The 13,297-nt window shown below is 43.2% G+C and overlaps 1 protein-coding gene across 2 annotated transcripts in view; it reads right to left on the bottom strand.

Moving 5' to 3' along the window:
• The window catches only part of LOC106583503 (phosphatidylinositol 4-phosphate 3-kinase C2 domain-containing subunit beta), a 63,420-nt gene that overhangs the window by 5,036 nt on the left and 45,087 nt on the right, over positions 1 to 13,297 (bottom strand). Inside the window, exons 22-28 of one of the 2 annotated variants that reach the window (XM_014167762.2) lie at positions 9,039 to 9,175; positions 8,725 to 8,894; positions 8,345 to 8,501; positions 8,124 to 8,233; positions 7,643 to 7,844; positions 7,137 to 7,261; positions 2,523 to 2,640 (exon numbers count right to left, since the gene is read on the bottom strand). In XM_014167762.2, coding sequence (XP_014023237.2) covers positions 2,523 to 2,640; positions 7,137 to 7,261; positions 7,643 to 7,844; positions 8,124 to 8,233; positions 8,345 to 8,501; positions 8,725 to 8,894; positions 9,039 to 9,175 — 1,019 coding nt within the window. The remainder of the gene's footprint in view (positions 1 to 2,522; positions 2,641 to 7,136; positions 7,262 to 7,642; positions 7,845 to 8,123; positions 8,234 to 8,344; positions 8,502 to 8,724; positions 8,895 to 9,038; positions 9,176 to 13,297) is intronic. The other variant, XR_006761310.1, reaches the window with a different exon arrangement.

The raw sequence follows: 13,297 nt of genomic DNA, 5'->3' as shown, positions 1-13,297 counted from the left end.
GAGAGAGACAAAAATAGACACAGAGACAGAAAGAGAGAGAAAGAGAGAGAGAAAGGGGAAGAGAGGAGGTACATTCAGTCAATGACAGAAAACAACATGACACCTCCACGAGACCCAATTCATTCCTAGGTGGAACGTCAACTCACACCAACGCTGTGGGCGGTATTTCCAAACTGAAAAACAGAAATGGGCGTGGTAGCAGTTCTAGCTTGTGTTTAAGTTTGACATGGAAGTTGAGCTGTGTGTGTGATGTCAAACTGTTCTATTACAGATACAGTAGAGGGAAGTTTGCCAGCAATCAGAGGCAGGACAGTTCTGGTAAGTGACTACAGTACCCGCCCTGACAGACTGTGTGTGTGTCTAAGGCTGTAACACTGATATGCGGCTTCTTCTAAAAGGGGCTGATTTCTAAGAAACTCTCCAGTCATACTGAAACCACAACCACGTTCAGTGACTCCACACAGATCATTCTGCCTCCACTTTAATGAGCCTGTGTCAGTGCACATAAATAACTGGCAGTTATATAAATAATACACTAACAATTACAGCAGTTTCACATACAGTTGAAGTCGGAAGTTTACATACACCTTAGCCAAATACATTTAAACACAGTTTCACAATCCCTGACATTTAATCCTAGGAAAAGTTCCCTGTTGTAGGCCAGTTAGGATCACCACTTTATTTTAAGAATGTGAAATGTCAGAATAATAGTAGAGAATTATTTATTTCAGCTTTTATTTCTTTCATCACATTCCCAGTGGGTCAGAAGTTTACGTACACTCAATTAGTATTTGGTAGCATTGCCTTTAAATTGTTCAACTTGGGTCAAACGTTTCGGGTGGCCTTCCACAACCTTCCCACAATAAGTTGGGTGAATTTTGGCCCATTCCTCCTGACAGAGCTGGTGTAACTGAGTCAGGTTTGTAGGCCTCCCTGCTCGCACACGCGTTTTCAGTTCTGCAGACAAATGTTCTATGGGATTGAGGTCAGGACTTTGTGATGGCCACTCCAATACCTTGACTTTGTTGTCCTTAAGCCATTTTGCCACAACTTTGGAAGTACACTTGGGGTCATTGTCCATTTGGAAGACCCATTTGCGACCAAGCTTTAACTTCCTGACTGATGTCTTGAGATGTTGCTTCAATATATTCACGTAATTTTCCTTTCTCATGATGCCATCTATTTTGTGAAGTGCACCAGTCCCTCCTGCAGCAAAGCACCCCCACAACAGGATGTTGCCACCCCCGTGCTTCAAGGTTGGGATGGTGTTCTTCGGCTTGCAAGCATCCCCCTGTTTCCTCCAAACATGATGATGGTCATTATGGTGAAACAGTTCTATTTTTGTTTAATCAGACCAGAGGACATTTCTCCAAAATGTATGCTCTTTGTCCCCATTTGCAGTTGCAAACCATAGTCTGGCTTTTTTTAATTGAAGTTTTGGAGCAGTGGCTTCTTCCTTGCTGAGCAGCCTTTCAGGTTATGTTGATATAGGACTCCTTTTACTGTGGATATAGATACTTTTGTACCCGTTTCCTCCAGCATCTTCACAATGTCCTTTGCTGTTGTTCTGGGATTGATTTGTACTTTTTGCACCAAGGTACATTCATCTCTAGGCGACAGAACGCGTCTCCTTCCTGAGCGGTATGACGGCTGCGTGGTCCCATTGTGTTTATACTTGCGTAATATTGTTTGTACAGATGAACGTGGTACCTTCAGGCGTTTGGAAATTGTTCCCAAGGATGAACCAGACCTGAGGTCTACCATTTTTCCCCCCCTGAGGTCTTGACTGATTTCTTTTGATTTTCCCATGATGTCAAGCAAAGAGGCACTGAGTTTGAAGGTAGGCCTTGAAATACATCCACAGGTATACCTCCAATTGACTCAAATGATGTCAATTAGCCTATCAGAAGCTTCTAAAGCCATGACATCATTTTCTGGAATTTTCCAAGCTGTTTAAAGGCACAGTCAACTTAGTAAACTTCTCACCCACTGGAATTGTGATACAGTGAATTATAAGTGAAATCATCTGTCTGTAAACAATTGTTGGAAAAATGACTTGTGTCATGCACAAAGTAGATGTCCTAACAGACTTGCCAAAACTATAGTTTGTTAACAAGAAGTTTGTAGAGTGGTTGAAAAACGAGTTTTAATGAGTCCAACCAGAGTGTATGTAAACTTCTGACTTCAACTGTAGTCATTTGCATTAACAATGAACTGTTAATATAGAATTAGGATGACATTCATGGTCAGTCTAGTGATTTTCAAACCTGTACTCTGGGACACCCAGTCATTCCATGTATTTGATCTATTCCAGAGTTAGCACACCTGATTGAACCGAGTCAACACCTGACGAGGTAAATCAGGTAAGGGAATCACGTCTGAGGGAACCAAGAGGTTTGAGAACCACTGGTCTAGTGAATATAGTGATAACACAGTGCTTTAAATAGACCTTTAAATAGAATGGCAGACACACAACAGGGGTCACTATGTGCCTGAACCAAAGGTCGGAGGTGACTGGTTACCTGGGCGACTTCGGGTGCAGCGTGCACCAGATGCCAGACGTATCCGTTGAGCTCGTCTTTTCTCCTATCAGCCATCGCCTCTCCCCGAGACCGCCCAATCAAAAACCGGCTGGGGAAACTGGAAGGGGCATCAAAGGCAGTGGTGTAAAGTAAGGAAAATACTTTAAAGTACTACTTAATTAAGTAATTTTTGGGGGTATCTGTACTTTACTCAACTATTTATATTTTTTATAACTTTTACTTCACTGCATTGCTAAAGAAGATAATGTACTTTTTACTACATACATTTTCCCTAACACCCAAAAGTACTCGTTACTTTTTGAATGCTTAGCAGGACAGGAAAATGGTAAAAATCCCTACTTCCTCTGATCAAGCGGATTTACTAAACACACATGCTTCATTTGTAAATGATGTCTGAGTGTTGGAGTGTGCCCCTGGCTATTCGTAAATGTAAAAAAATACAAGAGGGGCTCCCGGGTGGCACAGCGGTCTAAGGCATCACTACAGACCCTGGTTCTTTCCTGGGCTGTATCACAACCGGCCGTGATCAGGAGTCCCATAGGGCGGCGCACAATTGGCCCAGTATCGTCCGGATTAGGGGAGAGCTTGGCTAGAGGGGCTTTACTTGGCTCATGGCGCTCTAGTGACTCCTTGTGGTGACCCGGGAGCCTGTAGGCTGACCTTGTTTGTCAGGTGAACAGTGTTTCTTCTGACACATTGATGCGGCTGGCTTCCGGGTTAAGTAGGCACGGTTTGGCGGGTCATGTTTCGGGAAGACCCATGAGACAATATCGAAAATTGGGGAGAAAAAATTTAAATACAAGAAAATTGTGCCGTCTGGTTTGCTTAATATAAGGAATTTGAAATTATTTATACTTTTGACACTTAAGTATATTTTAGCAATTACATTTCCTTTTGATACTTAAGTATATTTAAAACCAAAACCAAATACTTTCACTTTTATTTGACTAATTTTCTATTAAGGTAACTTGCCAGCAGCATACCACCCTACGTCCCACTGCTGGCTTGCTTCCTTCTGAAGCTAAGCAAGGTAGGTCCTGGTCAGTCCCTGGATGGGAGACCAGATGCTACTGGAAGTGGTGTTGGATGGCCAGTAGGAGGCACCCTTTCCTCTGGTCTAAAAATAAATATCCCAACGCCCCAGGGCAGTGATTTGGGACATTGCCCTGTGTAGGGTGCTGTCCATCGGATGGGACGTTAAACGAGTGTCCTGACTCTCTGTGGTCACTAAAGAGCCCATGGCACTTATCGTAAGAGTAGGGGTGTTAACCCCAGTGTCCTGGCGAAATTCCCAATATGGCCCTCATACCATCATGGTTGTTAATGGGCATAATGCCAACCCAGAGATGGCACTAGTGGGGCACCTATCTAGGATATATAAACAGGTGCATTATGAGTGTCTGATTAGAATGTCGTGACCTGTAACATGTTATACCTGAGTAAAGGATTATGCTTGAACTTTACCAAACTCTCCGATGTGAGTTATTCACATAAAAACAACGGTCACCTAATAATCCCCAGCTTACAATTGGCACATTCATCTCCCATGTAACTATTCCCCAGGTCGTTGCTGTAAATGAGAATGTGTTCTCAGCCAACTTGCCTGGTAAAATAAGGGATAAATGAAATCTTTAAGTATGACAATTGGGTACGTTTTCCACCACTGATCAAAGGACATTGCTATGATTTCACTTTACAGTTACTACAGTTAGTATCCACCTCATTTTCAAACATTTCTATGGGCACAGCCAAATAACGGAAGTGATGGATTTCACTTCCGGTTTACTTCCCTACTGCAGCGCGCCGGTGGAAAACTTGCCAGAGGAAATGATTTGAAAGTCAATTCCTTTAGTATAAAAATAAAATAAACAAGTATAAGTGTAATTTGATTTAATTTAAGATCGCTATCGTTTGCTAGTCCTACTGGTAGGCTAGTTCTGTTGTGATAATAACGTTAGTTATATTGTCAGAGTTAAGGCCCGGGCAATACACCAAGCCAATAACTATAACCATAATTGTAATGATAAACTATAGGCTACATAACTATAAAACGCTGGTGAGCATCCACACAAGAGGAAATGTCATAGTTGATCATTCTGCAGTCCTACACCTGTCAATCAACTGATCCACACATGCCACTGCTTATAATAAGGTGGTAACAAGACCATTCATGGAGTCTCTAACAGAGAGATACAGGTTCAGACAATTCCGTGTGTTCATTGTCATAGTCATAGTGAATTTTTCTATGCTGTAGGCCTGTTCTACATTCAGCAAGACCAAGCCTGCTTCTTTCCCCAAATAGGCTATTAGGCCTAGCATAAAAAATGAAATGTCCTACTGTATCTTTTGTAGCTATTCCTGAGATTTTACGAGAAGAGAAATGGCCTATTGTGGAGAGGCTTGCATAGCCAATAGCCTGTTGTACACGGAAATAGCTGGAAGAGAGTCTAGTGATGTGTAGCCAAAGTAAGAAGCTAAATATTAGGGCTATAGGCTAAATATTTACCTGTCAAAGTGCAAGACAAATAATTTGACAGATTATGAAATGGCAGATCTGTAGTGGGTTCCTCCAGGCTGTGCTCTGTGGCCTACGTTTTTAGACAATACAATTATTATACCTGGGCTACAACAACACAGTGCAATGAGGAACGTATTATTGTTATCAAGTGAGTACACAATTATTGTCCATATGCTGTAAACTGATGTGATGTAGGCTAATTTGAATAACTGCTCATGCCGAAATAACTGCATAGGCCAACAGCCTAGGCCTGAGTATGCAACTATTTGGGTCTATTCTTGACAGTTTAGAAGGTCTAGAAAGGTACATTAGCAGGTGACTCATACGGTGTATTTTGTCAGGATGTAGCCTGGTGTTAAGATAGGCCTACTGTAGTAAAATATGAACTTCTCCTTTCCAACTCCCTACCCGTGAATGCTGTAGCCTATTTTACAGTCAGCCAGCAAGAGTGCATCTCTCCTCCAACAGACTATTAGTAGGCTAAAGAAAATACGTTGAAATGTGTCCAACAAGCTTTTGTAGTCTGGCTTTTCCTGGGACTCTACAATAATTCAAAGGAATAGCTGTGGCAGTGAAAAGGCCAGGTGCATAATTGCACAGCAAAACAGTGAAGACAGACAGGCTGTAGACTAAGTTAGAAGTGGATGCATATTAGCCAATAATTCATTAGCTCAATGTTAGGCTTCACACTGCAAGTGAATATATCCAGTCAATTTACACAGCGAAAGTAAAAAAGGTTTATCAGATAAAGAAATCCTAGGTAGCTGCCTATACTATGTGTGCTCCTGAGGCTGTGCTGAGCGCTCCTTCCCAGTCCCCAGCTAACGGCTAGAAAACACACCATATTGTTTCAGTTTTTTAAGGGACAAGAAATGTATCCTACTGAGGCTACAACACAATGTAATGAAGAATGTTATTATTGTTCTCAAGTGAGTAACAAAACTCTAGTCTAGGATGTAAACGGCAGTGAATAGCCTGTCATTTGAACAACTGCTCAAAAGCCTGGCTTTTTGAATTGTGGTGGAAATTCTAACCAAGTGAGAGAGACTTTGTTATTTCTTCAAACAATCAACCTTTATTATCGATTAAGAATTGCAATAATTGAGCTGGTCAACGACCACCCATGGATAATCGTTGAGAGCCCAACGAGCAGATTTGGGTTACAGCTCTTTATAGCAAAGTGCATCCTCCTGAATGTTCATGACAAACAACATGTGTAGAATTATACAAAGGTTCATTATGCTATCAAGCAACAGACAGCAAGATTTACATTGTGCCAGGTTTCTGTCTCTAGGTCATTTACTGCTTGTTTATACAGGGTTATTTTCTCAGTTTCACACTCCTTAACACACAGATACTAATGCAACAAGTCCAGTGTTCATCTGCATGTGAGAGAAACTGGAGGGAGGGTTCACCTGGTCCTGGCACACAGGCCAGCATTTCACAGACACTAATCATTCAATGGACTGCAGGCTGTAGGTTCTATCACCAAGCCATCATAAATCAATTGCTAGCGCCACCCCCAGAGGCCCAACTCAGTCCCACAGACACAGATGAGACAGTACTGAGAAACCTTATTCCATGTATAAACAGTATTAAAACATCATCTTGCCATTTTCTACCATAGAATGCATGTTCATTTAGAAATAACTCCATCTAGCCTGCCTGATTGGAAAAACCATTTGGATCAGTTCTGGGTTTTTTCGCTGCAGTTTACAAGGTCCAGACACATTAGCAGGACAATAATATGGTGTATTCTGTCATGATGTATCAGCTAACAGAAACAGGTAAATACAGGGATTTCTAGTGGCGCACATATGAATTACGATAATGTGCGAGCGCAGAGGAAGTTGTATCCATAGTTGCCGCGTTTGGCTTCCGTGTTTTAAAAGTGTTGGAAAATGAGGTGGATAGTTACAGATAGATACCAGTGACATTTCCTACAGTCATTTAGATTCCAATGATTATCACTAAAATTACTATTCCTCTATTACTAGTTACTGTTGTTGTTGTTGTTTCAAGAGAAGGGTGATGTTCTGTACATGATCAATGTGTGTGTGTGTGGTGTGTGTTACCTGGGTAGTTTGGATGAGGGGAAGACGAGGCGTAGTTTACTGTGTAGTTCATAGAACTCCTCAAAGCTCCTCTGGACCAACACTGACCCCTGCTGGCCCTCTCGCTCCACCTTCACCACAAACGCCTGGGGGGAGAGACACACACACTATACAGTTGATCTTACATGACTCCAGCTTTACGTGATGCATCCTTTACAGGCTGTGGGTTAGGATTTGGGAGAGACAGTTTGTCTTTTGTATTTGTTGCTGGGCTTATACTAAAGTGTAGGTGCATGTGTGTGTAGCTAACTGTAGACTTACATAGCATTCATTTTCTGGGGCTGTGTGTGTATACGTAGTATATTGTATGACTAGACTTATGTATTCTTGTATCATTTGCTGGGGCTGTATGTGCGTATGTAGTATAGTGGACATATCACTTGCTGGGCCTATATGAACATGTAACTGTAGATATTCACATAGGTTTAATTTACGAGGACTGTAGGTGTATATGACTGTAGACTTACGTATCCTTTGCTGGAGCTGTACGTTCGTATGTGTCGGCAGACAAAGAGGTTGCGGATGAGTCCATCCGTCTTGAGGGTGTAAACCCGAGGGGCAAAGGAGAGGACAGGATGCTCCTCGGATGAGGCAAACTTCATCTGGGCCAAGTTATGGATGAAGAAGTTCAACTTAGTTGCAACACTGCCCAGACTGGACTCTATCAACCTAGAGAGGGACAGAGGAGGGACAGAGAGAAAGTGAGAGATGAGTCAGACAAGAGACCAGTCTATGACTGTACGGTTTATACTGTAAGTCTATATAGGGGCAGCGGGTAGCCAAGTGGTTAGAGCGTTGGGCCAGTAATCCCCGAGCTGACAAGGTAAAAATCTGTCTAACAAGGCAGTTAACCCACTGTTCCTAGGCTGTCATTATAAATAAGAATTTGTTCTTAACTGACTTGCCTAATTAAAGAAAAAAACTATAGAATATACTGTGTGCGTGTACCTGGTGAAGTACATTGTAGCGTCAGCCTCAGACTCGTGAGGTCTCAAGGCGTCGTAGACATACTTCAGATCATCCAGGTCTGACAGCTCAGGAATGCCACACGACAACATCTATACAGGACACAAAGGAAGACATCAGTGTGTGTGCGTTCATACACACACACACGTGTGTGTGTGTGTGTGTGTGTGTGTGTGTGTGTGTGTGTGTGTATGTATACGTACCAGTCCCAGTAGATTGAGGAAGAGGTGTGTGTGTTTGCGGATGAGGTTGTAGGCCTCACAGCACAGGTCCACAAAGTCATGGAAACGACTGGAAGGTTTGTCTCCTCCGTTGATGACATAGGCCATGTCAGAGGTGAACACAAACGGAGCACGGTCCCTGCCAATCACAAATACACACAGATAAATACCAATCAGAACACAGGGCCATTGGTCTCTTCCAACAGGAACAGAACCAGCTGTCTGCCTGCCAATCAGAAAAAGACTAAACCAAAACCAAAGACAGTGGTAAAAGTTGCGTTCCTCTGTCCTCGCAATAGGGACTACATCTAGATTAGAAATTGAAGTTGGGCATACATTTCCTAGGGCCCTCCCGGGCTCACCGTTTGATGTTGCCAAACATCTGGGCGTGTCCTAAAAACTTGCCAAAGTCAATGTGGAACATGTGACCGCTGGTTTTTAGCATGATGTTGTCGTTGTGGCGGTCACAGATACCCAGGATGTAGGTGGCCACGCAGCAGCCTGCGCACGAGTAGATAAAGTTCTCAACAGCCTAGCAGGACACAGCACAGGGTCAGAGGTTACAGGTCAAAGTGTGTACGACGAGAGAGTGTTGGTGTGAGGTTGAGAGAGTGGGCGAGTGGGTGTGTGTGCATGAGTGAGTGAAAGCTTGTGCATGCGTGCACATGTGTCTGACCTTCTCATACTCGTCCTCTGTGGGGTTGTGTTTCTGTAGCCAGTCAGCCAGGGGGCGGTCCTTAAAGGAACCAGTCACTCCATGTTCCCCCTGGATCTTCCTCAGAGTCTCAGCCTGGGGAATCATCTCCACCATACCTGAGAGAGAGAGAGGAGAGAAGAGAGAGACGAGAAAGAGAGAGAGCGAGAGAGGAGAAAGAGGGCGAGAGAGACACATACGCTACATAACCAAAAAGTATGTGGACACCTGCTCGTCGAACTTCTCATTTCAAAATCATGGGCATTGATATGGAGTTGGTTATCCCTATGCTGCTATAACAGCCTCCACTCTTCTGGGAAGGCTTTCCACTAGATGTTGGAATATTGCTGCGGGGACTTGCTTCCATTTAGCCACTAGTGAGGTCAGGGACTGATGTTGGCCGAGTAATCCTGGCTCGCAGTCGGTGTTCCAATTCATCCCAAAAGTGATCAATGGGGTTGAGGTCAGAGCTCAATGCAGGCCAATCAAGTTCTTCCACACCGACAAACCATTTCTCTATGGACCTCGCTTTGTGGAAAAGGGGCATTGTCATGCTGAAGCAAGAAAGGGCCTTCCCCAAACTTTTGCCACAAAGTTGGAAGCACAGAATCACCTAGAATGTCATTGTACGCTATAACGTTAAGATTTCCTTTCACTGGCACAAAGGGGCCTAGCCTGAACTATGAAAAACAGCCCCAGACCATTATTCCTCCTCCACCAAACTTTACAGTTGGCACCATGCATTGGTGCAGGTAGCGTTCTCCTGGCATCTGCCAAACCGAGATTCGTCAGTCGGACTGCCAAATGGTGAATCGTGATTCATCACTCCAGAGAACGTGTTTCCATTGATACAGAGTCCAATGGTGGCAAGCTTTACACCACTCCAGCTAACGCTTGGCATTGCGCAAGGTGATCTTAGGCTTGTGTGCGGCTGCTCGGCCATGGAAACCCATTTTATGAAGCTCCCAACGAACAGTTATTGTGCTGACTTTGCTTCCAGAGGCAGTTTGGAACTTGGTAGTGAGTGTTGCAAACGAGGACAGACGATTTTTTACACGCTACTCGCTTCAGCACTCGGGGCTCCCGTTCTGTGAGCTTGTGTGGCCTACCACTTTGTGGCTGAGCAATTGTTGCTCCTAGGCGTTTCCACTTCCCAATAACAGCACTTACAGTTGACCGGAGCAGCTCTAGCAGGGCAGAAATTTAACGAACTGACTTGGTGCCACGTTGAAAGTCACTGAGCTCTTCAGTAATGCCATTCTATCTATTAGGATTGCATGGCTGTGTGCTCGATTTTATACACACCTATCAGGTGTGGCTGAAATAGACAAACCCACTAATTTGAAGGCATGTCCACATACCTTTGTATATATAGTGTATTTCCCCACAGATCAAACATACCCACAAAGAACTTGAAAACAAATCAAACATTGATAAACTACTGCAGTGTGCAGTCACATCAGCTAGATGTGTGGCCCGTTGCCATGAGAAAAGGGCAAGCAGAGGAGCACAAACATTGTAAATACAACCTATATTTATCGGTTTATTTATTTTCCCTTTCATACTTCAACTACTTGCACATTACAACACTGTACATAGCCAATAATACAACATTTGAAATGTCAAAAAACTTTTGAGAGTGTAATGTTTCCCTTTGTTTATTGTCAATTTCATTTGCGTTGGCAATGTAAACACATGTTTCCCATGCCAATAAATCCCTTTGAATTGAGAGAGAGAGACTTTTTCAGATTTTTTTTTTTTTTTACAAAGAGATAGATTTAGAGTTGGATAAACTTTGATTTTTTCACAAGGACATAAACAGGTTACTACCCTCCACAACATAACCTTCACTCCAAATCAAAACTCCAAACCTACAACCTGATTTTGGACCAAATTACAACCAAAGATTCTTATCGCAAGGACTATACAGCAAATGCTCTGGCAAACTAATGACCAGCAAAAGAAGAACAACAGAAACCTGAAAATAATGTTTAGCCTGAAGATAATTTTTCTTCTTGGCTTTAAAAGTAATTATAAATAAATTATACAAAAATAAATCTGAGCACCAACTCTGGTCAACCAGCCACATAATCTCAATCGCACTCCACACTGCCCTTTCTCACCTGGACAAAAGGAATACCTATGTGAGAATGCTGTTCATTGACTACAACTCAGCGTTCAACACCATAGTGCCCACAAAGCTCATCACTAAGCTAAGGACTCTGGGACTAAACACTTCCCTCTGCAACTGGATCCTGGACTTCCTGACAGGCCGCCCCCAGGTGGTAAGAGTACGCAACAACACGTCTGCCACGCTGATCCTTAACACTGGGATCCCTCAGGGGTGTGTACTTAGTCCCCTCCTGTAATCCCTGTTCACCCACGACTGTGTGGCCAAACACAACTCCAACACCATCATTAAATTCACTGACGACCAACAACAATGAGACAGCTATTTTTTTATTTATTCATTATTTTACCAGGTAAGTTGACTGAAAACACATTCTCACTTACAGCAACAACCTGGGGAATAGTTACAGGGGAGAAATGAGCCAATTGTAAACTGGGGATTATTAGGTGACCGTGATGGTTTTGAGGGCCAGATTGAGAATTTAGCCAGGACACCAAGGTTAACACCCCTACTCTTACAATAAGTGCCATGGGATCTTTAATGACCTCAGAGAGTCAGGACACCCGTTTAACATCCCATCCGAAAGACGGCACCCTACACAGGGCAGTGTCCTGGGGCATTGGGATATTTTTTAGACCAGAGGAAAGAGTGCCTCCTGCTGGCCCTCCGACACCACCTCCAGCAGCATCTGGTCTCCCATCCAGGGACTGACCAGGACTAACCCTGCTTAGCTTCAGAAGCAAGCCAGCAGTGGTATGCAGGGTGGTATGCATGGTGGTATGCTGCTCCTATAGGGAGGTGGTCAGAGAACTGGCAGTGTGGTGCCAGGACAACAACCTCTCCCTCAATGTGAGCAAGACAAAGGAGCTGATCGTGGACTACAGCAAAAGGTGGGCCGAACAACCCCATTAACATCGACGGGGCTGTAGTGGAGCAGGTCGAGAGTTTCAAGTTCCTTGGTGTCCATATCACTAACGAACTATCATGGTCAAAACATACCAAGACAGTCGTGAAGAGGGCACGACAAAACCTTTTCCCCCTCAGGAGACTGAAAAGATTTGGCATGGGTTCCCAGATCCTCAAAAGGTTCTACAGCTGCACCACTGAGAGGATCCTGACCGGTTGTATCACTGCCTGGTATGGTGTTAGAAGTTCACCTACGGGTCATGATTGGGGCTGTACCAAATGATTGATGTATTAGAATAATTGATTATGCTTATGTTGTATTAATAGAAGGGGAGGGCTAATAAGACCCCTCCCTCTTTACATGTATAGGGTCCTAGACCACAGATTAACAATATATATACATTATGAGGTTTTAATATTGTTCCACAGTTGTTTTCTAGTTCTCTCTCTCTCTCTCATAAAGAGACCCCTCTGAGAAATGTGTGACTGAGACAGAACTCTGCAGGGGAGTGTAGGAGATAAGACTACTCAGACAATCCACTATAAATCACTTTGGACATTTACTGCTAAGCTTTTAGATAACACACTAAGAGCCTTGTTTATATAGCTGTGTAGGCATGGTTTTGGTCTCATGAGTAAAAGATAATGACGTAGGCAATGTCATCACGAGGGCTGGATTTTGGGTTTGATAAAATAACATGGGACCTTTTCATTGATGCAGAACTTACTTGGAAACATGCGTTATGTTTCTGTTGTCAACTTCTGTCTGCAATTGCATTAATCAAGGTTTTTGAATTATTTAATTAAAGATATTGTCATAATGCTAATTTCACCAATGATTGACAAGGATCAAGGAAATGAACCCCAACAATGGCAACTGCTCGGCATCTGACAGTAAGGCGCTACAGAGGATAGTGCAATTGGCCCAATACATCACTGGGGCCTAGCTTCCTGCCATCCAAGACCTACAGTTGAAGTCGGAAGTTTACATACACTTAGGTTGGAGTCATTAAAACTCTTTTTTCAACCACTCCACACATTTCTTGTTAACAAACTATAGTTTTGGCAAGTCAGTTAAGACATCTACTTTGTGCATGACACAAGTAATCTTTCCAACAATTGCTTACAGACAGATTATTTCACTTAATCACAATTCCAGTGGATCAGAAGTTTACATACACTAAGTTGACTGTGCCTTTGAACA

The sequence above is a fragment of the Salmo salar genome, chromosome ssa22 (assembly GCF_905237065.1).
Source record: "Salmo salar chromosome ssa22, Ssal_v3.1, whole genome shotgun sequence".
In the NCBI taxonomy this organism is placed as follows: domain Eukaryota; kingdom Metazoa; phylum Chordata; class Actinopteri; order Salmoniformes; family Salmonidae; genus Salmo; species Salmo salar.
Note: the sequence above shows the minus strand (reverse complement) of the source record. Positions and strands in the feature narration are given on the sequence as shown.